At 43.0% G+C, this 23,385-nt stretch overlaps 5 protein-coding genes across 10 annotated transcripts; 2 read left to right on the top strand and 3 right to left on the bottom strand.

Moving 5' to 3' along the window:
• The first annotated feature begins 259 nt into the window (after positions 1-259).
• On the top strand, positions 260-1,772 carry LOC108031086 (uncharacterized). Its single transcript, XM_017104291.3, has one exon. The coding sequence runs from the start codon at positions 335-337 to the stop codon at positions 1,496-1,498; it is 1,164 nt and encodes a 387-aa protein (XP_016959780.1). The 5' UTR covers positions 260-334; the 3' UTR covers positions 1,499-1,772.
• Positions 1,773-10,673: 8,901 nt separating this feature from the next.
• LOC108031299 (uncharacterized) lies at positions 10,674-11,665 on the bottom strand. Its single transcript, XM_017104542.3, has one exon. The coding sequence runs from the start codon at positions 11,663-11,665 to the stop codon at positions 10,928-10,930; it is 738 nt and encodes a 245-aa protein (XP_016960031.1). The 3' UTR covers positions 10,674-10,927.
• Positions 11,666-11,796: 131 nt separating this feature from the next.
• LOC108031290 (uncharacterized) lies at positions 11,797-12,736 on the bottom strand. Its single transcript, XM_017104532.3, has one exon. The coding sequence runs from the start codon at positions 12,662-12,664 to the stop codon at positions 11,876-11,878; it is 789 nt and encodes a 262-aa protein (XP_016960021.3). The 5' UTR covers positions 12,665-12,736; the 3' UTR covers positions 11,797-11,875.
• A 6-nt stretch (positions 12,737-12,742) lies between these two features.
• On the bottom strand, positions 12,743-14,575 carry LOC108031057 (band 7 protein AGAP004871). 6 transcript variants are annotated; one of them, XM_050889098.1, is made up of 5 exons: positions 14,466-14,575; positions 14,232-14,393; positions 13,828-14,176; positions 13,607-13,772; positions 12,743-13,541 (listed from the first exon to the last, which is right to left on the bottom strand). In XM_050889098.1, the coding sequence occupies exons 3-5, from the start codon at positions 14,157-14,159 to the stop codon at positions 12,792-12,794; spliced, it is 1,248 nt and encodes a 415-aa protein (XP_050745055.1). In that variant the 5' UTR covers positions 14,160-14,176; positions 14,232-14,393; positions 14,466-14,575; the 3' UTR covers positions 12,743-12,791. The 6 variants fall into 6 exon arrangements, 5 of the variants coding, with proteins under 5 accessions (XP_050745055.1, XP_050745054.1, XP_016959747.1 ...); XM_050889097.1 differs by having other exon boundaries at positions 13,828-14,187; positions 14,255-14,393; XM_017104258.3 differs by having other exon boundaries at positions 13,828-14,187; positions 14,255-14,393; positions 14,444-14,555.
• A 1,388-nt stretch (positions 14,576-15,963) lies between these two features.
• LOC108031130 (uncharacterized) lies at positions 15,964-18,420 on the top strand. The gene has a single exon (XM_017104344.3). The coding sequence runs from the start codon at positions 16,080-16,082 to the stop codon at positions 18,279-18,281; it is 2,202 nt and encodes a 733-aa protein (XP_016959833.1). The 5' UTR covers positions 15,964-16,079; the 3' UTR covers positions 18,282-18,420.
• Positions 18,421-23,385: the final 4,965 nt, after the last annotated feature.

Genomic DNA, 23,385 nt, shown 5'->3' with positions numbered 1-23,385 from the left:
CAAAGTCAAATTTTAATTTAGAAAGCTTAAAATACTGCTTTCACTGGATTATTTATGAAAATATCTAACCAAAAATTCAAATATTTACAGTATTGAAGGAAGTTTGATTATATTTTCATAAGGCCATCGCAAATTTAACTTAATTAAAAAAAATGTTAATGTACTTCATTGTATATTCAATTCCATCTTCAGATCATACCACCCTCTGAATATGGCAGAAATATCGTATTTTTTTATCGATAGTCCATCTCTGGCACGCCGGGATTTCTGTATTCATCAGCTGTCGTTATCAATAAGGAGTCTTTGTTTACATTTTTTGTAATTAAAATAAAAAATGAACTACAATGCCAAGCGGGTGATGCGCCAGAGCTCGGTTTGCGTTGGAGGGGCCAACGAGCTGGCCTCATCGCCGATAATGATTGGACCTGCCCCGCCCTCGGCGCCCAGCACGCCGCAGCTGCAAACCCAGGAGGACATCAAGCCACTTCATGTGCAGCAGCGTCAGGTGATCCTGCTGCAAAGCGGTACCATTCCGCAGAATCCATCGCCTCAGCAGCAGGTGAACATGCCTGGACAGAATGCAGCCGGCGGAGCCAGTGGCAGCAACGTGTCCAACCAACAGATTCCGGATGATGCGCCCGTCTCACTGCTCACGGAGATTGCGGACATCATGCGGAGTTTTGGCGACAGCGACCAGCCGAGGACGGCCAGCGTCAAGCTGGTGGAGCAGATCCTGCAGCAGCAGCTGCGGGGCATCTTCAACGAGGCCTCCTTGGTGGCCATGCGGCGCAAGCAGAACCCCTGCCCCTCGCAGGCGGACTTTGAGTTTCTGATGCGCAACCACCCGGTAAAGATAGCCCGCATGCGAAAGCATCTCAAGGATATGCGCATACTCAAGCGGTTTCTCAGCATCCGCACGGGCAGGCCGCAGGACTTCATGGACGACTTGGAGCAGCAGGAGGAGGACGAGGAGCTGGCCATCGACGTGCACGAGCTGCACGATGAGGATCGCATGCGCCGGCTGTTCCGCGCCGATCGCATCTCGCAGATCCTTACGGGCCAGCAGTACCTGGAGTTTAACGAGGCGCGCAAGACCTCCTTTTACTGCCGCCACGGCGAGAAGATCAAGAACAAGTTTCGTCGCTTTCTGGATCTGCCCGCCGACCTGCGCATCCCCACGCCCACAATGAATATCCTGGCCTACCTGGCGCATGAGGCTATTGCCGCCATTGTGGACTATTCGATTCTGACGCGTCTGAACTCTGGAAACCGCGCGACCGAGCCCTACAGCCGAGTGACCTCCGCCGGTGGCAGTCCGGCCATGATGCACGTCTGTCCCGAGGTCACCCAGGGCCGCGGCATGGAGGTGGTCAAGCCCATCAGTGTGCCGGAGATCCACGAGGCCATGCGCCGTTTCCGGCAAATGAGCAACCGGAAGATTGGCCGGTATCGCAACTCATGCGACATCGATTTCCGGCGCAGCTTTTTAGCTATTTAACTTAAATATACAAAATATGAATGCCCTTGTTAAATTATGGTTTTTGTATTTATTGGCTAAAAATAATAATATCTATAGAATTTTAAAGAAAATGTAATTTAGCAAGGGATAAAAATAAGCGATCTATTGTTTTTAAATCGTAACTTCGGATTACCATGCCTACAATTCAACAAATGTTTATTGTGTAAGACCTATTTAATGATATTTGAATACTGATCCAAATGGTTTTAAAATTATTATCAATAAAATAACCAAAATGATTTATTTTAAAAGAGTTTTCGATTGCGTTTAGAACAGCTTACCTTTTTAAATAAAAAACGTATTTATTAAGATGATTTGTAGTACATTACTCTGTGCAACGTTTTTAAGAGGAACTTTAGTTTATAAACTTTATTCGTTAGTTCAGTATTGCCTGCAGTAAGATTTTCTGGCTTTTAAGGTCGGGGCTAAGAGAGGTGAAAACGCACTCCCATTATGGACAGTGAATCATCCTCACAGCCCGCCGATAAATTGAAGCGGTAAACGAAGTTGAAACTGGCACCGACAGATAAATAAAAGCGCAATAAAGAAATTTGCCGACAGGCGCACACACACGTGCGGAAGAGGGGCGGACACGGGCAACAACAAGGACCAACAAGGATGCCGCAGGAGTGCGAAACTGCAGCAAAAGGCATTAAGAGAAGCAACTCGCGAACGCACTTAATAATCAACTTCCTGTTGTGCATATAAATGTGTGTGGCAAGCATAACGGCGAAGGATAAGGGAGTGTATCTCGGTACTGCAGTTCTGTATGTATCTTAATTCACCATTTGCTCGTTAAATGGGAAGAAATTAAAAATCAATCTGGTTCGCTTCCAAGAATAATCACCAGTCTTAGTCATTGGGTATTTCATATACTACTTAATTTCTAAATATTTAGAATTTACGATGACGATGTGTGTAATAGTTTTAAATATAAAGTTCGGTAGAGTTTTTGTTCTGATTATAATCTATATATGTCAGGAAATGTATAACTAGATAATATTGCTTAGTTTGTAAATTTTTTCTTGTTGGAAATAGTAAATAATGGTTTATTACCAATAATAAGCACATACCTTATTGTCTAGTTATAATTTCATCAAAGGATTATCGTCTTGGAAGGCAGGAAAACATTTCGCTGTCAAACATTCTGCTTTTCCCGACTGTCGGTGGAAATCATCCCCAAATATTTTGGCCTCCAACATTCCATAGCTCACCCCTCACTTTAAAGGTCTACTTGAAGAGTGACTAAACACTTAATGTTGATTGCTCTCTGCTGCAACTGTATATCCATGGGCCATTATTCTTAATCGATTGCTCATACGCCTAACGAGCAGCGGAACCAAGTCGAAAGCTCCTCGATGGCCAGTTAATGAAAACAAGCTGCCTGTGACGAAATTAAGCCAACAACTTGTTTCTCTTACTCCGTCGTCCTTGTGCCATCTCCGTGCCTCCGGACGGATTTTTCCCCTCCACTTTCTCTCCACTCTCACTCTTAATGTTACCAAATTTGCATTTCATGCGGCTCTTCGCTTCTTTCCCATCAGGACCATCATCATCAACAACGTGGCGCTCGCCGTCGTCATTTCTTCATATTGTCGAGTCACGTAGCCAATTTCCAGTCTGCATAAAGTCAATATGCCCCAATCCCATACATCCAAGCTGAATTTAACTTTTCTTAAAGAGCAAGCGGGAGGTACTAATTATATGTATAAAATATGCTGTTTCATGGTCTTTTGGCGTTGCGATGTTCTGAAAAACAACTCTAAAAAGGAGTATTTTTAAGCAAAATCTAAATTCTAAAAAATGACGTCATTTAAAAAAAAAAAAAATGTTTTCCAAAGTGACGTGGATCGTTAGCAAATTTAGTAAGCAGCCCAAAATAGTCCGTCTTTTGGCTGAACGACTAGGTTTGACAAAACTACGACTGAAAAACCGCTAATAAAAGAATATTTTTGAGCAAAATCTGCATTCCAAAAAATGACGACCAACACCCTTACAAAATATGTAAAAATTTTTCAAAAAATAAATTTTTCCCAAAGTGACGGAGATCGTTAGCAAATTTAGAAAGCTGCTCAAAACAGTCGGTCTTTTGGGTGTACGACTTGATTTGACAAAACTACGACTGAAAAACCGCTAAAAAGAGTATTTTTGAGCAAAATTTAAATTCCAAAAAATGACGACCCCCACCCTTACAAAATATGTAAAAATTTTTCAAAAAATAAATTTTTCCCAAAGGGACGGAGATCGTTAGCAAATTTAGCAAGCTGCTCAAAACAGTCGGTCTTTTGGGTGTACGACTTGATTTGACAAAACTACGACTGAAAAACCGCTTAAAAAAAGGATATTTTTGAGCTGTATTTCAAAAAATGACGACCCCCATGCGAAATTAGTTCAAAAAATAAATGTTTCTTGAAGTGACAGAGATTTTTAAAAAATCTAGCAAGTTGTCCATGACAATTATTCTTTGATCTGTACGGTTTGATTAGACTAAACTATGATTGACCAAAGTCTGAATTGCAAAAACCTGGCTTCATAAATTTACACGTAGAAATATTCTCTTGCAATTCGTTACAAAATTTATAAAATAAAGTAATTAAAGAGGAAAGACGCAAATTTAAATCATTTTAAGCATTTTAGTTTATTTAAATGAAACGCTCATTTAAGAAAAATACTCACCTCTTGTCGTTCCCAATATCATAAGTCAGCAGAGTTGCATTTGGTTGGCTCGGCAATTGAATATTTTCGAAAATCCGTTTAGCTAAACTTTTTTAATTACTTTCACTTTCACCAAAAGTTGCTGACGTCAGCTCGAGGCAATTTGTCCCGATGGCAGCCTTCGAGACTATTGACAGTTGCCTAGGCACAAACCAAGTAGAACCCAGCAAAAAAAATAAAAGAAAACCAAAACAAAAACAGTCTCAGAGAAGGGCATATTACACGGCCTTTTAATTTGAAACCGTCTTGAATTGTGTTGACACAAGTACTCAGGCTAAATACGCTGAAGCCGGTCGTCTTATTCAAAATGAATGAGATTAGACGCCTTCAACAGAACGATACCGCCGTCGTCCGCCCGCCTTATGAATATAACCTGGGGGCCCGCCCATCTCATCTCATTGTCATGGGTGGCACAGCTTTCATGGTCATATCATAGCTCTCCCAAGTGCAAGTGGAGGTGGCGGCGAGTGTGTTTGGTTGCCCATGTGGACGACAGGTTAGTCGACTCGAGGTGCCTGCACAAAGAAAATTGTCTTCATTTAATTAGTTAAGTGGCAGGTACAATTATATATTGGAGGAAATTTCAGAATACTTGACCTACTTACTCGGCAAATGATTTAATTTGCTTCCAAACACCTAAATTACAACTTTAATCAGGGACGCTGGATTGTAGAAAATGAGCCGAACGGGCGTGGCACATCCTACCACACATATCACATTACGGTGATGTGCTAATTGAAAACCACTCTACGGTGTAATAACAAAGGATTAAATGTTTAATAATGAGCTATACTATAATTTTCGTCTTAATAAGTTTATCTCTCTCCTCAAAATTTACAAATCATTTAATGGGACTTGCAATTTGGATCCTCGAGAACTGTTATTAGGAGCTATGACTTGGATAAATTTACCTTGGATTAATTTACTTTTAATTTTTTTTAAACCCAAAAAATTAATTTTATTTTTTCCTTTAAACATTTAGCTCGAACATTCAAATTGGCATTTCCAAAAACTGGGTACAGTTTTGCAGGGCGAAGCGGTTAACATTGAGCGGATATGGGAACAGTCATGCGCATTTCTCAGTGGGAACAGCATGCAACAGTTTGCCGACCAGAAAATCCCCTTCTGAATCCCACTTTGAGAATGGAAATGAAACGAAATACGCCCGAATCCTCGGTCGCAAATGGCTAAAGCAGAAACAAACCATTCCCAGTCGAAGGATGCTGGTTACATCACAAGGCAATCCAAGAAATGTGACCGGAGAAATACTCAGAACAAGACCTAGACTTGTACGGAAACCATGTTGTAGATTTTGAAATTTAATAAAATGGGAAAGTTGAAAATTAACAGAAAAAAATTGAAATTAACACAAAAAATTAAGGTTTTTAAATTTATATAAAATAAAAACTTAATATTTTTGTATAAATAATGATTTTCAAATCAAAGTATACAATTCCATAAATATTTTATTACTGAAAATCAAACGGATGCATTTTCTGTTATTGTTCTTAATGCTTTTTCCCACAAAATAAACTGTTGAAATGCAATCAGTCATTTAGTTGGAATTAAAAAAGTTATAGCCATTGAATTTTAATAAAAATATTGCACTTTCGATGCCTGCCATTTTGATGTTAGACTGCGGAGGTACTTTTAAAAAGTTCTATTGAAGGCCACTGAAAACTAGCACACAAATTGTGTCGTGCTCGTTAAACTCCCTTAAAAGTACCATTAATCTATGTCTTTAATTTTTGGTTGAGTCACTACGTTGTTTTTTGATATTTTATATCCTTTTATTATTGATTGCATACTTGTCTGCCATCAGATAAATTACACGGCAAGTGCTTAAATGTCTTTTGAATGGAAAAAGTAATGACAAAAAACGAAACTTTTTCTACGGGCGGTGCGAAAATAAAAGGGAGTGGCAACGGTTTGGCCCCAAAGTTGGTTGCACTTTTGTTTGAATTTTCTTGGCTCTTTCATGCTCCTGTGGCCGCGAAAGTTTTTTTTGTTTTATTTTTTACCCCGATGGCCTCTGTGTGACTTTTGTAAGGGTGAGTAGGTGGCTCGAGGATTACCCCGTTTTCCTTCGACGGCAGCTGCTTTAAAACTTTTGATGCTCCTCATACATATGCTACATGTGTACTTTTAAGAGCCTCCGGGCGAACTTTCTACTTTCCACTGTCTGCGAAAAACGGTGATTCGGTGAAAGGGGGCTTTGCTTGCCACGGCGAGGGGGTGGTTCTGCGGTCGAGGACGCCCTGGGGGTTGGACCTGTCTGTCAAAGTTATAATGTGTGGCTGCCTAATTTGCTGTGAAAACTGATTTGCACATAATCAAAAGGGTCGTCTCCCTCGGAGCTCCACAATTGAGGTTAAGGCTGTCACATAGACTTGTTATTAACCATCATTAAATTGTTTAATTATTCTCTCTGGCCCGCTCGCTCATCGTGGATTTATAATGACAAGCGAAAGTTTACAAAAGCCGCATGACTTTGCATAAAATCCATTTAATTAACAATTATTTTAAGTGAGCTCATTCAATCAACGATTCAAATAATTAACAGTGCATAAAGCCACCTTTGCTTTGTCAGTTGTCAGTTAGCTGATGTATTCGAGTGCAATCTTAAAAGCTGAAAATAAATTAAATAGTAAATATTAAATTATACGATTGTGCAAAGCTATTTGTTGCTTGACCAGTCTATTTTATTTAACCACTTCTTAATTGGCTTCTAAACATGGCAAACTAAAGAAAACATGGTGTAAGCTGTAAATCCTTTCATGCGAAATTTAAATCTAATATGTAAAAAAAAATTATCAACAGTTGAAAAGCTTGCTTAAGGCAGTATATACAAATTTGAATATTAAATTAAAATCGTCCTTTTTTTACAATTACAATTTGATAAACTTTAAGCTGATTAGTTCTTTGAGGACTATTCACACTGAATTTCATTGATTGTGGCCCACCCATTTATGCAATTCAAATACGAGTATCTGATAATAGGCTCTGTAAAACGGTGTGCTTTTGCCCCAAAACGAGCGCATATCCTCTCCCTAATTCAAATTCAATCAAATCTGAAATTCATATTTACCGATTGTTCGCTTGTCGATTGCCATATTATGCGATCTGAATTGATATTACCACAGCGTTGGCGATGACTTCCACGACCTTTTGCATTATGCAGTATTTACGTCAGCCAGCAATAAACTCTGGAGAAAATTAGTACAAAAATGTGTGTACTCTTTAAACCGCCACGGCTGACCCCTGAATGTGTAATGAGGTCAAATCGTGGGGGCGCAACCGTGGGCGGAATAAATCGGCGACGGGCCATCGTAAATTCCGAGACTGTGGCCAAAGAATCGTTGGCCATTGGCCAGGCGTATTATTAATATTTTCCATATCGCATTTGTGCGATTTAATACTTTGTTTGAGTTCTTGAAAAGTAACAATGGCCCTGCTGTGGATTGCAGGCGGTGCAAGGGCATGGAAATAAATCAAGACCAAGAGCGAGAAGAAAAATCAGCGTCGACATGCAGGCCACATCTTCGGCGATATGCGGGGTCTCAGATGGCGCGGGCTTATGGGGCGTATGAGCAACCACATGCGAGTGTGCCACTCCGTGGCGGAGACCAACTACGAGTCTCAATCAAACAAAGAGCCCTGGTGCAGCTTGCTTAAATGGGCGAAGTAAGAGGGCTTGGACCCTGGTTAGCAACTTTTCCATTCCATCCTCTGCTCCTTTCAACTCATGTACAAACAATGGCGACGGGGCCAGGCTGGCTTAATGAGTGTAAGCCGCAAAATCAACGAGTTAAATCGTGTAAAGAATGAAGCCGAACCCTGAAATCAGGCTGCATTACACTGCTAAAAGTCCTAAAAGGCCTAGCTGGCAACCAAAAGCATGGGAGATATATTGGTAATTTATACACTATTGTAGTAATTTTAGTAGAAAGTAGTATTTTACTAATATGGTAGTAATTTAAGTAGTATAGTAGGCATATAAGTAGTATAGTATTTTAGTAGTAGATTAGTAGTTTAGGTATATATAGTAAGATTTTTTCTGAGGAAATCCTTCTTTTTTTTATTTGTTTTTTCCATATGTATGAATGTAACAAAAAGTATTGCTTTCATTTATTAATAAAACATTTTTTTATGAAAATATCGAATTATGTTTTATATATATACACACTAGCTCTTACATCAGCTAGGTGAATACAAAATCAATACATTTTACCTTGATAAAATGCTATACCGGCATTTAATTTTCATTTTATACACCCAGTTTGTATACTCAAACTAGTTCCTAAAACATTTATTGCTTCCAAAATTCCAAAGTCCATTTAGTTTCCTAATGAATTGTGTTATTGCATTTGATTTAATAACCTTTATTTTGCATTCTGCCAGACTCCAATCAAGTTGTTGGCCCAACCACAGTTAAACAATGCTCACTCATCAGGGGTTGGGCCACAGGATTTTCTCCCAGTGGAACGTGCAGCCCAGTGCACTTCGTCCTGGTTTCGTGCTGCACATTTATCAAATTCTAATATGCCTGCCCAGCCATTCGAGCCACCAGAAAAGCCAAAACCCAAAACCCCCACGAACCGCCAGTTGCCGACGGTCTGTGAAATGGATGTGTGCCTTCCTGCTGTCGAATGCCACATGGCGGAGCAAGTGGAGAACTGGAGTAGCAACTGGCACACTGACTGGAGTCGGGACTCTGCAGAGCTCTGGTCGGAGGCCACAATGGGAGACGCAGCAAAGTATGCAGCACAGGATCAAAAACATTGCTTCATCAATTTCGGTTCAAAGCAGGGGGCAAACAAAGTGGCAATGCCTCAAAGCAAACCCAAAGGGACAAATCAATGTGGGTAAATAATTTGTGAACGGACCTCAATCAAATGGCCTGGTGATTGATTCGATAAATAAATTTCCCAGACAAGCGGGCCAGCAAATCGAATTCTAATTTGAGTCAAGAAGTTGCACATATTGCACTCGATTGGCAATGTGCTTGGAAGTTTAATTATGGCAAATATGTGTGCGAGTGTATACTTCAAGTAGCTATTAAATTGTTTGGTTAAATTAAATGTCCGGCTCTTGAAACGCTTAAAGTGGAATCAGAAGGGTTGACACGACCAGAAACAGAGGCCTCAACTCGTTTGTGGTCTGCGGCTGCTGATTTACGACGACAGTCTGTCATAATGTCGCAGGGCCCTTTGTTAATGCACCCGAATCGTAGCGAATCGCATTGAATTGAATCCAATCGAACTGAAACTGGCAGTCGGGCCGGAAAGAAAATCAATTTGTCAATAGCAATCAATGCGTTTTTTAAAGCACTAAAGCGCATTGCAAAGCTGTTAAACTTTTAATTCCATTTGGATGGCTCGACGGGACCAGCAAATAAATCAAAGTCTGCCAAGGGTCGCCGTCTCCCCGCTTCCCGCTCCCTGCTCCATCCTCCAATCGCCTCTTTATTTTTCCCTCTAGGTCGGCAGCTGCAGCGAATGAATTAAAAGTACCGACCAACATAACAAACAAGCAAACAAACAAACAATCCCCGAACAAACATACAGTATTGTAAAAGTTTTCAATTTCGCTACAGTTGCGGCCGTGATTTAAGTGCCACGCCTGCTGCGACACACCAGCCCGGAATATATACGATACGATTTCGATTCCCAAGCCCCATCCGCAAATAAATTCATTAAGTAAAAAACAAACGCCGACGCAGCGGCGGAAAATGGCATATAAATCTCAACTGGCAGCCATAATTTGAGCAATCATTTAGACATACCGCAAATACAAATGCATTTTGTCTAAATTGTTTGCCACAATTTCCATTTGAGTGTGCATTCAATTGAAATTAAATGCAATTGTTTCTTTATTGCCCATCTCATGCACTCTGACACTCACTCATTCTCTTCGCACGGAGTACCCCGAACTACGACCTCCGAAACATCCACCCGTCCATGCGATAAACAATACCCCATGCATTTTAAAAATTGCTTGTATTTGAGATTAACGACATCCGCCGTATTTATAGGCAAAATGTTGATACGCTGCCAGGAACAACACTTGGCCAGCCACTTCTCTGAGGTCGTTCGGGCCAAATGTACGGGCATGCATGTTTTTGGGTCCGCTTCCCGATCCTGAACCCGAACCCGCCACCAAAATGGCTTTCCCATAGTGGGATTGAGTTTGTTTTCTGTAATTCTAACATTGGATAAACAGAAAGCAAGTCATAGATCATGCCATGTCCTCTTTAGTTTTTACAGAAACAATTATATTTAAATATTTTTTATTTAGCTTGGGAAATTCTTTTGATTTTCCTAAACTCTTTGTTGGTTATTTACATTGTATGACCATTTTAAAGAAAATAAAATATATAAAAGTACACACATCTCTTAACTGTTATACTTTGTATATTATTTTTAAAAAATTGTTATTTACAAATTATTTATTTTCTGGCATTTTTAGTCTGAGCCCACTGTGCCACCGTCTGAATATTTATTTGTTTTTGTGTTTCGCCGCTGCACGGCTGCGTAAAAAAGGAAACCGAAATCGCCCAGAAGCGAACCAGGAAAAAGAGAACAAATCGGGGCGGAACACATTTCATAAATCTTATCCGCGATTGAGCACAGCTCCGACAGCCTTCGAATTTGTTTTCGATTTTTTTGGCCGGGTCTCGGGCTCCCAGGACGGTTATTTTGTGGCCGATTTGTTTTTCGCCGATTGCCGTTCGACGTGCTGGTCGCTCTGCTCATCCGTTCGGGGTGTTGGATTTGGTTTTGACTTGGTCCTGGAACTGCTTTTGGTGGGCTTGAACTCCTCCAGCTGGCATTCAGGCACGGAGGCGGTCTTGAGTAGCTTCTGGTTCTTGTAAGGACCGAAACGGGTGCGTGGGTCGCTGCTCCGGCCGAAGGAGATGAAGGATTTGGGCTGCTTGGCGAGCTTGCAGGGTTCTTTTTGCGTGGGTGTCTCCACATCAGCCGGAGGAGGAGTAGGAGTAGGTGGCGGGGTCTTCTTCTCGCGCACCACCTCCTTCGGCGGACATTTGACTCCCCTTGACCATCTACGCACTCCATCGTACAACATTTTCACAGCAAATACCATGGCTATCACAGCGCAAGCCATCACCATGATCATGAGGATTAGATGGGCTACGGTCCAGGAAAGTGGATTTCCCACGTCCTCGTACCACTCACGATCTTCGTGGGCCTTTACCTGCCGGGCCACCTCCTTGCGCAGCTTGTGGCAGTCGTAGGCGGACATTAGATTAACCCGGCTTTTGAAGGGAGCGGGAAGCTCGTCCGACCACCATTTGTCCCAGAGTTCCGCCTCCTCCGCACTGGGCAGCAGGTGGGCGCAGTGGGCACACACCTCGTTCATCCAGGCCTGACACTCCCTGCCCTCCAGATTCAGTCTGCAAGCTGGATTCATTTTTATTATTCAAGAGATAAATCTTTTCGAGAAAAACTTTTTTCTTGGCTTGCTGAAGTTTGTCGGACTCATGAATGTTGAAGATTTTTAAATAAATACAACAAAATTGCAACATTTACAAATATAATATATTTAATATTAGTATTTTGTTTTAATTGAAGCTAGTAAAAATGATCAGTTTGAAGTGTATCAATACAAGACCTCAATACCTTAAGTTTCTGAGAGATTCTTTCGACCGCGCCTCATTAAATTGGCCCACTTTATAGTGTACTTTCTCTTGGGCGAAGAGCTTTCCCTCCCAAAATTCGGCGGCATACTGTCGTAGTTTAATGGTGACCCAGCTACCGCTTGACTGGAGGGCACATCCAATCCCGTGTCATCTCTAGAGCCCAAGATTCTTGGGCCACCGTAAGTTGGAGAAGATTCGTTGGCTCTTTGCATTGATGATATTGTTTCCGTAACAGCCCCCGACTCAGTTTCTGCGGCTGTATGTACTGGGATTGGCGATGTTTCTGGCAACTGTATTAAAGTACAGTAGTTGGCCTTTAAAATGCCTTGATTGCCACCTCCATAAGAAATATCCCTACAAATGCCCATTGGTCTGATGTCCGAGCTGCCTTTTTGGAGTCTGCTAGCAGAAGAAGCTTTGTTGTGAGTAGGTCCGTCCAAAAAACGAATTTTTGGGGACTTGGACCTCGGTGTTGAGCCCCCTGAAAGTCGTTGTGTTGTCGCGCCTTTTTTCTCAGCCTCCGCGGGTTGGGTGAAAAGGCAGCTTCTTGAGACCAGCCAAATCCAGAAACCGATCACAAAAAGCAGAAAGGTAAGCATCAGGCAGAGGATCATGGGACTAACTTCAAAAGCATCCCCGCTATCCGCGGACTCCAGATCCCTCTTCAGCTTCATGCATTCCTGGGATGTAATCATATTTGTCTTCGCCACTTTAAGGATGCTCTCTTCTCTTCCTGCTTTGCAAACTTCTTTGACGTTGGACATCTTCATGTATTGTATACTCTTATTTCAATTACAAAATTGCTGACTTTGTTGGAGTTTTCACAATGAAATAAAATTCATGACGTCTATTTTTTAAATTTATCTCAAATACAGTATATATTTTTATTGGCATTATTTAGAAATAATAATTTTTGTCGGGCTTGGTTACTCTTGGATCTTTTTCTGCAGGAGGAGAAGTAGATTTGGGAGGAGGAGTGGGTCGTTCAGGAAGAGGAGGTAATGAGGGATGAGGAGGAATGGGAGGAAGCGTTGGATGAGATGGAACCGGAGGAAGAGTCGGGGGATCAGGACGAGGAGGAAGGGGAATAGAAGTGGGCTTTGTAGAAGGAGAACCAGAACGGGTTGGAGGCTTAGTCAGTAGTGGATAAGGTTCGACTCCATTAGTTTGATTAGTTCCTCTGCCGGTCGCTCGTTGGCCATCTTCAACAGGTGCTCTACGACTGCCAGATGGTTGTTCGCCATCAGGAGGTCTTGGGGAAGGTCTGAAGAATGGGGGCCACTGCCAAGTTCGGCCAAGTCTGTTCTCACCCACATTTTCCCTATTAGCAGCTTCTTGGGGATTTGTTTCTTGGTATCCCCTAGGTGCAGAGGACTTAGAACCATTAACAGTACCTGATTCGGGATCGGGCTGAGGTTCGGGTTGGGGTTCGGGATTGGGATTGGGGTTGGGGTCAGGAAGGGTTTCCGGTGGGGGACCGATGATGTACACTTTTGGTGAGTATAAATTCATATCATCGTCCTTTTTCGCTGGTTCCGGCGACTTTTTTCCATCGCTAAATGGTTCCATTATCTGCAAGGGAATGGGGAATATGACATTTACCCTACGTTCTTTTGCCATAGATGAGAGAATTTGCAGATGCCTTAGCTGTTTTTGATAAAATAGGTTAGGATTCTTAGGATTGTTAAAATAAATAATTATGAAGGTATTACTTGAAGGGTAATTTGGTTTCCGGACATCACATCAGAGCATTCTTTTAAGGCCTGTGAAGCCTTGGCGTCGCCCTCGGCCAAAATGATCTTGGCTCGTGCTTCCCTAGCTGCCTCCGCTTCGGCTGCCAAGGAGCGCTCTATACTGCTTGGTATAACAATTTCCAGCCTGTGGAAGGCGTTACCAGAACTAGGGGTCAATTAGAAACGAGCTGTTATCTTACAGGCCCACCCGTGTCACCCGAGCTCCCCAACGGGTCGTGAGCTCTGCCAAGGCATCCTGGATTTCCAGGGACAGTTGCTCCCTGGAGGTCAAGACTTCGTGCAGATTCTTCGATCCGACAATGCTGCGCAGAGTGACCTGGCAAATCCTTCTTATGGCATCATTTCCATCGTCCACCTTGATGAACCAGTCGATGGGATTGAAGACGTGGTGGAACACAGCTGCGTTCACTGTTATCGTCACTGAGTCCTTGGTAAGCATGTCCTGGGGGTCCGAATCAATCACATCCGTACGAATATCCACGGTTCTGAACGAATCGATGCAGGGAAGCATAAACACCAGACCTGGCCCTGAGCAACTTCTGAAGGTGGAATTTAGTTCGTAGTTCTTGGGGCTAGGATGTACCTTAAGGAAGTCAAGCACTTCACCTCACACGACCCAATCGGAATACCACAATCCTCTGACACTCTCTGACCACAAATATGCAGCAACAAAGCGAGAATGGAAAAAACAGCACTACACAAATCCAGGACAAAACAACAGCTACCTTCTCAAACACCAGAATATCTATAGGGAAATAACTTAAGGAATAATCTTAAAGGTTCTTCAATCGCTACCCGCATCCGGGGAAGGTTCCACCTTATTGCTCTTCTCATATTGGACTGCATGTTGCGTCTTCATAACGATGAATTTTTTGTTTTACTATAAACTATTTTATTGAATGTTATTTCAAAAGTATCTAATTTTGGGCCCAAAACAAATTTTAACGTAACAATCCACTTTAGCACAAGCCCCCCAGAGCTTAATATTTTCAAATTTAATCATTTGCATACTGCGCCAGCAGGAGTAACTGAAAAACTTAAATTTTATTTGAAATTGCATTTTTCATGCAAGTTCTTTGAATGGCAAACTTTTTTCGGCACCAAGAAAAAAAGATGGGGCCGAACTCTCTGAATGGTCAGTCACAAATAAAAATTGGCCAAAAAATAAAATAGAAAAGGGGAAAACTTTATCGCAGAGCGGAGCTGACAAAAGTTCGTAGAGCAAAAGGAGGAAAACTTTTGTTTTCTCGCCTTTTTTGCTATTTTTTATGAAGCGACAAACAAATGGCAACTGACTGACCAGGCTTTAATGCTGTATATAGGGGTTTCTTGGGGTCCGGGCAGCCCGGGGTAATAACATCGGAATGACTTTTGTTGCTTCCTTGCGGCAGTCTGGAAGTTGCCACTCTTATATTTTTTATTTTTTCTGCCTTCCGTGACCACATGTGCCGGGGCCGAAAGAAAGTTTTTCCTCTCTCACCAGATTCATGGCCCGAGCGCCATCATAAAGTAATTTATGTGATTTGCCCATTCTTCTGGTGACCTCAACGGTCTGCGGAGTGGACCTCGGCACCTCCTGCCCCTCCGCCGCCGTTTATCTGATTGCAAGTGCAGCGACATATGGCCAAGTCCGAGTCCAAGTCCAGCCAATTATCCTGGCGCGTCACACAGAAAATTACTCTATTATATTTCGCTCTGATGACGGATAAAGTTATTAGTTCCCATGGGAGCGGTGGGTTGGGTCTTGCCATGAACTGCGAAACAAAGAGCAAATGAATGTCCCGACCCGCTCTGATAAGCTAATCCATCATTGTCAGTTGTCAGGACGGGAAATGGCTACGGTTCGGTGTGGTACGGCATGGTATGTTATTGTATGGGGTCTGAAAAAATGCAGCACTGCCGAAGGCAACAACATGGGATCCTACCTGTTGCCTGATGGAAGGTGGCAAATTAATGGCTTTTCAATGCAGTCTCAGATAACGATGCAATTGCCCCAATCATCGCCGATAAGTGTGGGGCGTGTCAATGGAGTGTGGAAGGGTTGAACGATGGATGCGAAAGTTTATTCATCAGCTGCGGTTTTTATAAGAATTCACTTTAAAGTGCCTGGCAGGGTTTTAAAATTTATCTACTGGTTCTTTTTTGATGATTACCACATACCACATATATAAGAGTGATAATTAAGATAGAAATAGGTATTCCTAGATAATCCGATAACAAACCTTTGGATAACTTGCTTTAGATTTAAGTGCCGAAAAACGATAAGTGGGCGTTGAAAACTGACTTCATGTCACAAAAGCAATGATTTAAGTCAGTTTTAACTAAACCTTAAGCCTTAACATACACAGCATCAATCAAAATTTTAAGTGATTTTACCAAGACTAAAATATTACAAAAAATATTTCAATATCAACCAACAAAGAAGCTAAACATGCGGGACATGCCAGCGCAGGTGGGGGCCACTTGGTTCACCAATCTGTCCGACTTCCAGGTGCAGGCCATACTGGCTCTGGAGTTTTCCATCCGGGACGATCATGCGGAGGCCACGGTGTACCGCACCCAGTTCTGTCTGAATCGTTTGGGAGTCACTCCCATGGTGAAGGTGCGTATGCTGCGCAAGTTGATCGGAGTTTGCCGGGGCAGCGATTTGGCCTTCCTCTACTTCCTCCTGGAGGCATGCTATAAAGGAGCTGGCTTCGCCTACAGCGAAAGGATACTGATGTCGGCCATCACATACCTAGACTTGGAGATGACGATGCGCGAACTGGACCGCATCCTGCCGCCTGGAGTGGAGCGGCTAACAAGGACAAAGTCCTTGGCTGCACCGGTGGTGGGCACCTCGATCTCCTTGCCGAACAAGCGGGTCTCCGATCTCCGGAATGTCCGATCGCCGTACTTTACGGCCCTACCCAAACCCAAATTACCCACGGGTGGTGCCAAGTTCTCCTCCAAACGACCCCGCCTGGTGGTCACCTTACCCTTCTGGCCCGCCGGCGAGAGACCCAACTACAAGGTTAACGACGAGAACCGCTGGTTTGCCAAATACAAGTTCCAGCCGGTGAAGCGGATGCTCTTCAAGATAGTGGGCGACATCATGGGAGACTACTGGTGCAAGATAGATGCCTCCTCGCAGGCGGAGGAGGAGGCCATGCCCATGTGCGAGTTCCACAAGGAGGCTAGGAGACAGGAGCAGTTGGTCAAAGATGCCGCCGTGGTCAAGGCACATAAACAATGTCTGGCCCTGGTGGAAGTGACTTCTCGCCAGGATGTTGTCCTCCAAAAGCGCTTGGTGGCCCAGCTGGAGAGGGATATTACGAAGTACACCCTGCGATGGCAGCGACTTCGTCAGCGCCATCACACGGATGTGGTTTTAGTGGAGGATCACGACCAGCTCTGTTCGGTGGGCAAGGTGCCCACTTCTGTCCAGACGGACAAGGTGAAGTACCTCTACCAGGAGGCGGACATCGGGCGACTGAGTACCAAGCCTAATCTGGGTGTCCATGTGATCAGCGGCAAGGACACCGTGAGTCGGTTGAGCAAAGTACGAGTCTCGGATCCGGATGCCGACATCCCCTGTCCATTGCCCCTGCCCGAGGAGACGAAGCTGGCCAATTGTCCTCCTTCTGTTCTTGGACATGTCAAACGACCACGCAGGGTGATCATGACTCAGACGAAGGTCGGAGATGTGAAGCCACCACCGCCCTGTGAGAAGCCACCGAAGCCAGGACGCTTCTTTGTGGGTCCCCACCGACACAAGCCCTTTGTATTTCACTACCACGAGATGGCCCCGCAGAACCAGAATCCCGCACCGAAGGACGTAATTCGAAGCCAGGCAATACGATCCCTGAGAGAACAGAGTTGCCCCTCCACCGAGGATGAGTACAACGAACGGGTGGATCCCAAGGCCCAGGTGGTGGCTGCCATCGTGGAGTGCGCCCAGAACATGTGGTTCGGCTCGCTGGAGGCACATCAACGACATCAGGAGTCTATTGCATCCGAAAAACCAACTAATTCGGTTATCATTCCTCCTCCCCGTAGGCGCACCCAGGCTTCCATCAAGTCGGAAAAGCTATACGATTCGGATGAGCCGGTAGAGGATGTTACCCCTCCAATCTGCGGCGGTGGGGTGCAGAATGAGTTGGACTGGACCAAGGACATCAAGAAATTCGATCCCAATAACAAGGCCCTGATGGAACGCCTGCTGAGGGATGGATTTACCATCCTGCGACGGGATCCACGTTGCGTCTTCGCCGCTTTTCCCAACTCCCACAAGTCCTTTGTGATGCAGGAGTGGATAAAGCGCAGGTATGGAAAGACCTACAGTCACGAGGAGATCAGCAAGGTGATCCAGAAGGGACTGAGCACCTTTCTGCGCGTCGAGAACCAACTGACCAATCCTCCTAGTGTGAAGCGCGAAGGATTCTCGGCCCACGACACTTTCGACGATTTTGCCCGCCTGGAGGCGCATGCCAAGACCATAAAGGCCAACTACCGAATGCCACTCAACGACAGGATCCTGACCCTCACCCGCATCTGCTGGCACGCCCTGAGTCCCCACCTGGTCAGAAACTCCTCCATGCTGAAGAGTTTCTTTGCCTATCTGCCAGTACGCTACGCAGATATGCTAAGGTAGGAAAGATGGAAGACGCAGAATCCTACCCATAGTAACCAAGTTCTGGACAAGTCTACTTCAATGTTTCTAAATTGTTTGTTACCAAATTCGTAGTACCGTCCCTTTTACCATACATTGATGCAAATAAAAGTAAAAACAGCGTAACAACTCTTATAATTATAGGGAAAAAGCGACTTCTTAGTCTTAGTTAAAAGGATTTTTTACAAGGCTCCCTATACCGACCTAAGAAAAACTATTCGAACTAAACGTATCCAATATAAATGAGAAAATTTAATTAATGAGCGGCATACAAATAAGTGGATAGCGTGCCGGGGTCCTTGTTGGCGTGGCATGTCCTGCTGGATCCCCGCAAAATTCATTGAAATTACCAAGCGTGAAATGAGCAGCTGTCACAGCGGCACAAAGGAGACCCTGAACGAGGCGACTTCAGCAGACTCGTGTCCAACATGCAAAGCCAACGACTGAGCCGGAAAAGAAAGGACGCACGGAACCCATTCCGATATTCACACTCTCCGATTCCGATTTCAATTTGTCGGGAATTTCCGGAATTAGAAAATTTATCTTATGGCTAAATGTTGGATTTATTGCTCATTTATTTTTCCTAAATTCGACAAAAAAAGTATAAGGAAAAGTATAAAAATGAATTAAACGATTATTATTATTAAACGATTAAAAAATCGTATAAAGTAAAAGTTTAAAAAAGTATCTAAAAAGTACACAAACTACTTTTGACATTACTCATCAAAACTTTACATATAATGTTATAAAGGTCTGTATTTAGAAATTGTATAAAATACATATTTTAAGTCTTTTGCAAGATAATAAGCTGCTACCAGCTTTTTAAACAGATTTCTAAATATTTTTTGAATTTTGGCCAAAGAAAACCAGAACCACCTGCTGTAGCTTTGACAAAGCGCAGAGGAGACGAAAGCATCCTGAGATCTAGACAGAAGGCGAGTGGCAATTTGAAATTTCATTAAATTTGTCTCAATGCAGACACTTTTTCCCACTTTCGGCTTCTTTTTCGGATCCATTGTTCGGCGATGGAAATGAATGGTGCGAAAGCTGAAATTTGCCATGGAAATCAGTTTAGATGACTTGGCAACGATGGTGTTGGAAGCGAAAGTGGCGAATCCCATCTAGTCAGAGTCGTGTAGAAAAGTGAGAAAGGCCATTCGATTGCCAATGGGCGTGTGGAGTCGCAAAGTTTCGAATAAATTCAATCATGTCCGAACTGTTTTGGCCCGCTGCTTAAGTCGTAAATTAATGTTGCATGGTAACGGAGCTGTTAATTCCCACAATCAGCAGCTGAATGGTTTGGCTACGGCATAAATCTGGACCAACGATAAGTCCGTGTCAGGACGAATCCTCGAGCATACGTATTTCTCCAGCCGGAAATGTCCGCACGGCGACTTCAAGGAGCCAAGAGCAACAAGCGACTAAAAGATAAAATCCCTCTTTTTTCCGTTTCTCGTGCGGATGCGGATTTGTGCGCTCACTAAAGTGCAGGAAAGTAGAAATGCCGTGACATCAGTTGGGTGGAGCGAATGGGGAGTCCAATGTCTGGAGCGTTGGGAAATACGTAAATTTCCAAGTGGGTAAAAATGTGAAAATGCGTTGGCATTAACAATGCCAAAGCTGAGCTTAGATAAAGCGGGAATGCAAAGCGGATAAGGACGACAGAAGAAAAGCATTGGCACCGGCACCGGATAAAGACGTCCAGGTGACCAGGTCATCTCATGCCACCAAGTCCCCTTTAATGTGGGGCTTAGACATTCATTCAACAAATGACAGTTTTCAATAGGTAAGATTGATAATGTTGGAAAAAATATAGCAAAAGACTGTATTTTTAAATTAATTCTCTGTTATAATATTATACAAAAAATATATGTAAGTATATATAAATTGGAAACAAATTTACGGAAATATCCTTACTTTACATTTTTTAATGTGTTCTAACAATAATAATATTTTTTAAATATAAAGATAAAAAAATCAAACAATTTGTAAATTTAAAAAATTAAACAAAACAATCATTTTTATTTCTTTGATATTAGTTAAAAATATTCATGGCTTTATTGACTAAATTGTACATTTTTTTTAGATCAATACTTTAAATGGCCCTGAAGGGCTTTCTTGTACTTTCACTTCTAATGGCTAAGTGAATAACTTTTCCGGTACTTTTATCACAATTCCCTGCAAGCTGCCTAAGACCCAAGTTCTTAGACAGCTTTCGCTGAACACTGAGTCGCACATGTTTGGCAAAATGTTTTGCCTTGTCAGCAAAATCCTGGCCTTGACTTAATTTATGCTCGGCAAAAGGTTGCTGATATGCATAAACATGTGTTGGGGTGCTCAGCTGAGGCGTATAAATGTCTTGCTAATGACACTCATCCACGGGCGAAAGAAAGGCCAATTGTTATTTAAATTGCGTGTTGACTTTGCCTAAAAGTCAAACATTCGCCAACGAATTCCGCATGGGGCCGGGCGTGCTGGCTATAAGAAGCTTCTGCAGACGGAATTTATGCGATACGGATATGAATCTGGTTGTGAATTCGCAAACAAAAAATGGAAATAAGGGACTCGCAGACAATCGACAGGGAAAACTCAACCAGAAAACCACTAACGAGCACATTTAGCCAGCATTTTTTGCCACCCACAATTTTTTGTTGGCCCACATGAGTGTGATCCTGTTTCGCCCATTTCCATTCATGTCTTCCACTTCATTCATTCTTGGGTTTCTGGGGCCCTCCATTTGGCCCTTTTCCGTTTTTGGTTTTCGGTGTTTCTGCGGTCACACACTCCAAATGCATTTTCTGCTGCATGTGACTGGGCCAAAAGGGTTGGCAAAGGGGCTGGTGGCCAGCGAATATGGGGTCAAAGACCCTCTTATACCCTGGCTAAGAGCTATCTTAACCTGGTTTACAGTTTGGAGTGTTTTCGTGTTTATACAATGCTAAAAAGAGGAGTTTAAATTAAAGGATTTGGTTCTTGAATTGCAACTCATTTGTGGCTTCGCTTAATATGGCATGAATTTATTAATGAAATTGCAAGAAAAGCACACCATTGAAATTGAAATTAAATTAAGGATGCCGCACACATAAAAAAACATAACATGTCAAATTGATATTTTGAAACTAATTTATTGAACATTATCATATAAAATATTATAAATACAAAAAGGTCATCAGTAACATATTTTTCCCAATTGAATACTAATATTTTCATGTGCCTGGTAATTATTATAATTTAAATATTATAATTGTACTTGTATCACAATTTGAGCAGTATACTTTATAGTTAAATGATTGGTTCTTGTTCGCCAACTGTGTATTTTTATTTACTCAAAGTGTAATACTAATTCGATGCCATAAGCAATGCTTTCAATATTCCGCCCATTGGCTTATTTTGGCCTACTTTCCGGCATCCGCGGATGCCTATTGCCGCTGAGTCTAACTTCATTTGGGGCTCGTTTTCATTAGTTCGTGGCCAGACGGAGGCAGAGCCGCCAAAAACCAGGCTGAACCAGTCAATTTGGTGGCTTAAAGCTGGGGAAACTCTCTCAAAACAAAATATAAAAAAGGCCAAGCATACATCGAGCGTTCAACTAATGGCGCTCTAATTATTTCGGTATTCGTAATAAAATCGGAAATTGTTTTTTCTTAATTAGATTTTTCAGAGCGCAATCGTTAAATCGTTTTTCATGTTAATTTGGAAATGCCCAAAAGGCGACCGCCCACTGGAAGAGCCACCCAAGGCCGCAGCAAACTGTCGATGGGAATAAAATAAACCAATTTCCTATCGTCGCATTGCCGAAGGCTTCCGGTCGGCCGGATACCCGGCAGTTGACCGCAGACGCGGATGTGTGTGTCGAAATTTGGCATGAAAATGAAAACGAAAACGGAAAGTTTTCCACCACGCCCGCTGGAAAAGCCACCCGCCCGCGGGGGCCCTTGGTCCCCAACTCAGCCGAAAGTTGTGTAAATGTGGGGATTTGAGTTCGGGAAAGCATAAATATCGGCGCAGCCAAAATGTCACGCTTCCGCACCCCGAAAAACCGCGTTGGCAAATTGAAATAGAAACAATTTCAAGCGGTTTTTTGGCCGCTGCATCTGCACACACGCCCGCCCAGGACCATTTGCCGCTGCACGTTTTAACCCAATTTGGGTGTTCGCCCAGCCACGTGGCTTTTAATTGAGCTCCCACCGTCAGTCACATCTAATTATAATTGCCCGCGATGGGTGCCGCCGTAACGCCGTTGGTCGGGAGTCTTTTGGAGGAACTTGGAGGAGGAGGTGGACCCGGTAATATTTCAATGTTATCGTGCCAGTCATCGTCACGTTCACGCCGCCAGGTATTATCATCGGAAAAGCCTTCTCGCCAGCCGCCGTCGTCTTGTCTTCCTCTTCCGGCCACTTTTCAACTTTCCCTATTTGGATTTCCCGCGTCACAAAGGGTGCCCGGGTGCCAAGAAGCCCGCCAACCGGCTTTTGTTACTAAAATTAGGAGCTCTTCGTGTTGGGTTCATTTTTCCACGTCAGATTTTGACACTTCTGCCGCGGCACCTCTGGCCTACAGTGCGTTTCGCAAGTATAGGAATCACTTGAGAACTAGGAACTGGGTAATTATGGTAAACTGCTTCAGGGTAATTAAGAATTTTCCTAATATCCTTGGGATAGTTAGACATTAACTCTATTTAAATACTAAGATAACTTTCTTTCAGATACATTTTTGAGGTTTGTGCATGTTTTGAGGTTGTGTTTTTTATAATGTAGCTCTCAGCTCATTAGTCCCAATTCGCTAATGAAAACAACAACCAAAACCTTTCTTTAGGGCCAAAACAGACAGAGCATTCCCTGCACAACATGCATTTCCATCACCTTCCGATCCCTCATCTGGTATTCTGACCTTTCCCCTTGCTGTCACCCAGCGAATTCTGTTGAAAAAAGTGGCTTGCTTATAAGCAGAGTAATGTGCACTTTTGGGGTTTTTGCGGGTTGACAGTGAATGGGTTGCAGTTGAGCTTTCCTAGTTGGAAAAGGGAAATTTATGAGCTCTTGCGGGTTATGTGCAATTCAACGCCCCCTCCTTATTTGCTCAAAAT

Source organism: Drosophila biarmipes, chromosome 3R (genome assembly GCF_025231255.1).
Source record: "Drosophila biarmipes strain raj3 chromosome 3R, RU_DBia_V1.1, whole genome shotgun sequence".
NCBI classification, from domain to species: Eukaryota; Metazoa; Arthropoda; class Insecta; order Diptera; family Drosophilidae; genus Drosophila; species Drosophila biarmipes.
This window is presented reverse-complemented; position numbering and strand designations above follow the sequence as displayed.